The 5,919-nt window shown below is 30.3% G+C and overlaps 1 protein-coding gene across 1 annotated transcript in view; it reads left to right on the top strand.

Annotated features, from left to right (window-relative positions):
• The window catches only part of LOC106472422 (chromosome-associated kinesin KIF4-like), a 62,772-nt gene extending 57,271 nt beyond the window's left edge, over positions 1–5,501 (top strand). The window contains 2 exon segments of the mRNA XM_022400995.1: positions 2,019–2,169; positions 5,438–5,501. Of these exon segments, the coding sequence (XP_022256703.1) occupies positions 2,019–2,169; positions 5,438–5,445 (159 nt within the window). The 3' untranslated portion in view covers positions 5,446–5,501.
• The last annotated feature ends 418 nt before the right edge of the window (positions 5,502–5,919 follow it).

Raw genomic sequence — 5,919 nt, 5'->3', positions numbered from 1 at the left:
TACAACTTAAGGATACGGATATAAGAAACTATAGACTATGTATTTGGACGTCACAAACATCTAATTTGAACCAAACCTGTATTCAACATACCACATGACATACAACTTAAGGATACTGATATAAGAAACTATAGACTATGTATTTGGACGTCACAAACATCTAATTTGAACCAAACCTGTATTCAACATACCACATGACATACAACTTAAGGATATTAAAATTTGAATTATAATCTACAATCTGACACCAAACTTATTGACACTCAAAAGATAGTGGTTCAATAAAATATTTAAGTCTATAAACATAATGATATGCCCTTTGACCCCTTCTTGTAGTGTTAATGGTTGTTTGAAATCATTCATTATCACATATTAACCGTGTAGTAGACATTTGTATTGCATATAACTATCAAGATCTTGGAAGATATAGATCTATTTTATTGTAAGATTTTCTCTAGCATGAGCAACTGATTTTCTAAAAACATTGCAGTTACTTTGTTGGGTTAAGTCTACGAAAATCAATGAAATAATGAAGAATTAGCTATTCTTTGCACTTCCCATCTGAAAGAATCTGTAATAATTTCACTCGGTAATTTACTCTAAAAAAGTTATTAGCAGTTAGTAGTGTTTGCTCTTTTTAAGCCTATTGAAACAAGATAAATAAAAGATTAATAAATTAAAAACCTGTAAATAAGGATTGTAAAAAAGGTAAAGAAACGAGGCTGGAGAAGCTTTAGATCTTATTTACTCAAACTACAAACCTCTATTTTGTTTGCTGGCTTTTTATATGCTCAACTATGGGCAAAGGATTACTTGATATGGCAGCTAGTTAATACAGTTCATGATGATTTACTGTAGCTATTGACTATTTGATCATCTTAGTTCGAGATGTGAAATGTTAAGCTGCAGCTGGATATTGTAATGGAGATTTGTTTGAGAATATAGCGAGCCATTATAGTTTCTGTGTAACTAAGTTATCTATATATAATGCATAGCAATGGCAAATATATGACTAGACTAAGAAACATCCAACATGTGCATTGATTGTTTTTGTCCTACTTCGCTTCATACATAATATAGGGGTTGGCTCTTTAAAGACACTGAGTGTATAGTGTACAAAGCACTGAGTATCTACGTGTTACAGTCATCTAATGTTCATCTGTTATTGGCTGGTTATTCCTGTTTCACCCTGTACTTAAGCTTTTTAAAGGAACACCAGATATTTGTAAGAAAGCTAACTTTAAGGGGTAATGATAAAAATTTTTTACTAGAATTAGTGAGTTTTTCAACTTATGTAAAATATAGAAGAAACGAATTTATTATACCCCTACGACCTTTGCAGTACCTTATTTAGTATTCTATAAAAAGTTTGGGTGCAATATACCATTTTTGTTAGAGGCTGGCAAGAGAATAATAATAAGAATTACAAATGGGCTATGTTGAGCGGATTTTCTTTTCCTTCCAAGTCGAAGGTTGTAAAGTGTTGTTCAAACAGAATGTTTAATGTGCTGTCTTTTGCCCAAACGTTCTATTAGGGTTTTGTACAATTCCTTGTGATCCCTATTATGAACCACTACAGTGGTTTGTGATAAAACATAAGAAAGTATCATGGTATATGTAAAGGTTAACAGAAATTCATATAAAATCATTTTCTTAAACATGTGTATGCACATGTATATTACTAATTCGTTCTTTTCATCAACAGGTGTATTAAGTTATAGCCTTCTGTGGATGTTGGCTAGTGAACATATTGCTGTTTGAGATTCAGTATTTGTACTTTACATTCTTATTGAGCTTTATTGTAGTGTAAAACAGAAGAACAAGTGTTTTTTATATATGTACTATATTCTTACATAAATTTAAATCAAGGGTAACCTGCCACAAGAATTCAAGACGACTTACAACAACAGGAAAGACTTGTGGTTTGTATTACAAATAATTTTGTTTCTTTTTTCACTGACGCTTCTGTTCATTGATAAAATAAATATTAGCATCCTTCAGTGAAAAACAAAAATGCAATACCAGTAAGTGAGGACCACCAGGAATCTGAAGCCTCTGATTCTGAAAAAGGAGGAGTTCTTTCCAGAGTTAAAAATCTGGAAAACGAACTAGAGCTTCGTAACATTCAAATATCTGATCTGCAACAGAAGATCTTAGATGCTGATCAAGGTGCACAATAATTATTATTCTTAGAATCTTCTAAAACTCTTAAATATTCTAACTTTTACATAATTATGACTTGCCTGATGCCTCAGTATATACCACAATTAACTTCTAAAACTCTTAAATATTCTAACTTTTACATAATTATGACTTGCCTGATGCGTCAGTATATATCATAATTAACTTCTAAAACTCTTAAATATTCTAATTTTTACATAATTATGACTTGCCTGATGCCTCAGTATATTCCACAATTACAACAAATATCACTGAGTGAATGTGAATTGTGTTTAATTAGACTTTTTTTATTATTCAAGCTATAACTTTAGTTAATTTAATTAGTATTGTTATAACTACTAACTTATTGACGCAGCATGACTAACTCTGGATATGGGTAGGTCAGATTGAGCATGTCATGATCTTTTTACAGAGTTGCTTTCAAAATTAATTAAACTACTTTATTATGAATGCATATCAATAAACTTGGCATCAAACCATTTATAATTCACATTTTTATATTATTTTAGTTTAGGTTTGTTAATTTGAAAAAATAAATATTTGAATAAATTCTCAATCTTCACTTCCATGTTTCATGTGACATTTCTTCACTCTGAATTGTTCATTTTAGATATACTTTCTACGTCTGTTTGAGCTTCTGCGTTAAACAGAAGTTAAACATGTGTAGTACAGGTATTGTTAAGATGTAATATAAACCTAGCCTCCCATCTTCTTGCTTTCATGTCTTTCTATCACATCCTGTCTTTCAAAAAATGTCATTAATTCTCTGACATTTGCTATTGGAATATTTGTAACCAATAAAAAGAGAAGATTTTAATTTATTAACTTCCTTATAAGGCTAGCTTATTTTTACAATAGTTTATGAATTATTCAGCCTACAGTTTTACTCTTTATTATCGCTGAGTCACCTCGAAAAGCCTAAAGAATTATTTCAAACCACTTGTAGCTTAATTATAAAGCTTGTTACGATGGTTATAGGACATTGTTTTTCTTTTTTTGTATTTTAAATTGAATATTTAAAATAAATATAAGTTCAGTAAAGTGCCAACAACAACCCTATAAAGAAGTTTTTTTATTTATTGTTATAAAAGTAATTAAAATGCAAAAATCATAAACACGCTACTTAGATATGAGTCCTGGGCTTGCTTGCAATATGTTTTTGTATCCTTGAGCAAGACACTTTCTCCCAGTTATAGTTGGTAGCCGAAGGTTAACCTGTGATGAAATGACATCCTGTCCAGAGAATGTGTTGCCTTTCTCACCCACTTGTGTCATTGAAACTGGAGTTCAGTTGATATCTGGACATGGGATAGGTTTGACAGTAAACATTTAATGTCGACTCGGGCACCCATATCTGCTCATAGTTTTATATATTTGTAGTTTAATTTCATTTATGCCATTTTAGTATAGAAGGTGTACTTAATAGATAAGTTTATCCCCACATCTGTGTCCTACTTTCTGTTATTTCTGCCATTTTTACATTTCCTACTTTTTAACACATACCTACTGTATGTGAACTAACGCTATGTGTTGAGTATCAATGGTCTACTGAGTGAAGCTAAGCAATTAGTGGGATTTGCTAATTAATTGTTGAGCTCATTAATCAATTACATTCAACTATTTGATTATTCTCATATGAGACTGATATTTATATTTCCAATTTATTTTGGGTTTGGTTAAAGACTTTTTCCAATTATTCTTTGTTTAATATCGTACACAGCTTCAGATACAACAATTTAGGGTTAAATTACTATTTTAATTCTAAAATGTTGTACATGAAAATGTCATATACACAAAATTTCATGAAACGTGTAATAAGTTGAAAATGTGATTAATACCATTCCTTATGTTTCCCACTGCAAACTTTAACAAGACTGCTAAAGCTACTGATATTTTGATGTAATAAGTTGAAAATATGATTAATACCATTCCTTATGTTTCCCACTGCAAACTTTAACAAGACTGCTAAAGCTACTGATATTTTGATGTAATAAGTTGAAGATGCGATTAATACCATTCCTTATGTTTCCCACTGCAAACTTTAACAAGACTGCTAAGCTACTGATATTTTGATGAATACTGAACAGAACATTCTCAGGTTTTGTTGTACACGCCCTTTTAAAAAATGTCACTAGTATAGTAAAAGATGCTGCATTACCAATCACAGTTAGTAAGGTTAAGAATAGAGTTTAAGGTTGTTATTAAAAACTGATATTTATTACTAACTAAACTAATTCTTCATTAAAAATCATTGTCTTCAATAAAAAGAGTGTAGTTTTGTTATAGTACTGTATAACACTTTTTTAGTAACTCATCATTAAAAATTGTGATAAAACTTGTAAGTATTCTTCTCTCAGATTGTGAAAACAAAAATAGAACAACATTTATTATCTGGAAAGAAACCTTGTAATCATACTAGATGACGTCTTTGTAGAGATTGAGATGATTCACAAGATGGAACTCAATATTAAACAGGAATCCTATATATAGGTTATTGTTAAACTGTTGTAGTCCGTGACTACTCATTTCTGACAGACACAGTTAAATGAGCCAGCCATTCAACAATCAATATTTTATTTGAGCAGATAAAGAATAAGGAATATTAACTTCCTGTAACTTTTTGTATTAAAACAATTTTACCATAAATCATTAATGCAAACATGATTTTTTTAATAAGGAGGGGACTCGCTTTTAATCCATAAAAAGAAAGACCTCTTCAGGTATACAAATATAGTTTAAAAAAAAATATATGATTAAAGTACTTGTACTTTTAAAAGTTATGAAATCCAATTTGTCTTATTTTATGATATAACATGTAGTTTATATACTTAACATATATGGAAAATGTTAAGCCTAATAATATAATGTATAGGAATTCTACAATAAGAGTTTTGTTTTACTTAATCAATCCTAAGTTTATAATAATTACTCCGAGAAAGACTATTTTTGACAAGATTTCTTCTTTTGGGTAATATCTGATCATTCTTGTAAAACAGAATTCCTTAAAAAACATTAATTGATCCCTAGGTATAGCTAAAGTCATTACTTATATCGGTATTACTGTTTAAACATGTAGGATAGATTTGTGTGCCAAAGAAACACTACTTGCAGTTGAAATCTTACTGAGCATAGAACAAAAAACATTGTTTTAAAGTAGTTATAACTAGAGAAGAGTATTGAACAATCTAAATATTATTTTTCTTGTTATGTACCGTATTGGCCAAATTATAAGAAATGTTTTTTGATTAATAATTAGGCTTATAATAACGGCTGATCGCAGGCCCCTACCTTCCACTCTAGCCTGTCACATTTCTGAATGTCCAGATAGCATCCATCCACGCATGCGTGCCAGATGTTTGCTCAAGGTCATCACTAATTCTTTCAACTAATCCATCTGCAGGCTCTTCAGTTGTAGTATTTATTTTGCAGACCTAAAAAAGGACGCTATGACCCTCAATGTTTTTTCTTTCCCAGGGTTTCTGAAAATAGGTGTTGCCTTATATTTGAGATCGCCCTATAATTGGGCCAATACGGTATTTTTTGTTGTATACATGGCCTAAGTATTGTAACAGTGATTATGTTTGTAGTAAGTAATAAGTGAACCATTAACATGAAATGCTACTACATCTGGTGTGGAGAAGTTACATTTGTGTTACTTTACAACATGATAATACTATATTATCCAAAATAGTTTTTTGTTTAACTTTACAAAATAAGTTGATGTTCTAATTTCTATGT

This window comes from Limulus polyphemus, unplaced genomic scaffold (assembly GCF_000517525.1).
Source record: "Limulus polyphemus unplaced genomic scaffold, Limulus_polyphemus-2.1.2 Scaffold5317, whole genome shotgun sequence".
NCBI classification, from domain to species: Eukaryota; Metazoa; Arthropoda; class Merostomata; order Xiphosura; family Limulidae; genus Limulus; species Limulus polyphemus.
This window is presented reverse-complemented; position numbering and strand designations above follow the sequence as displayed.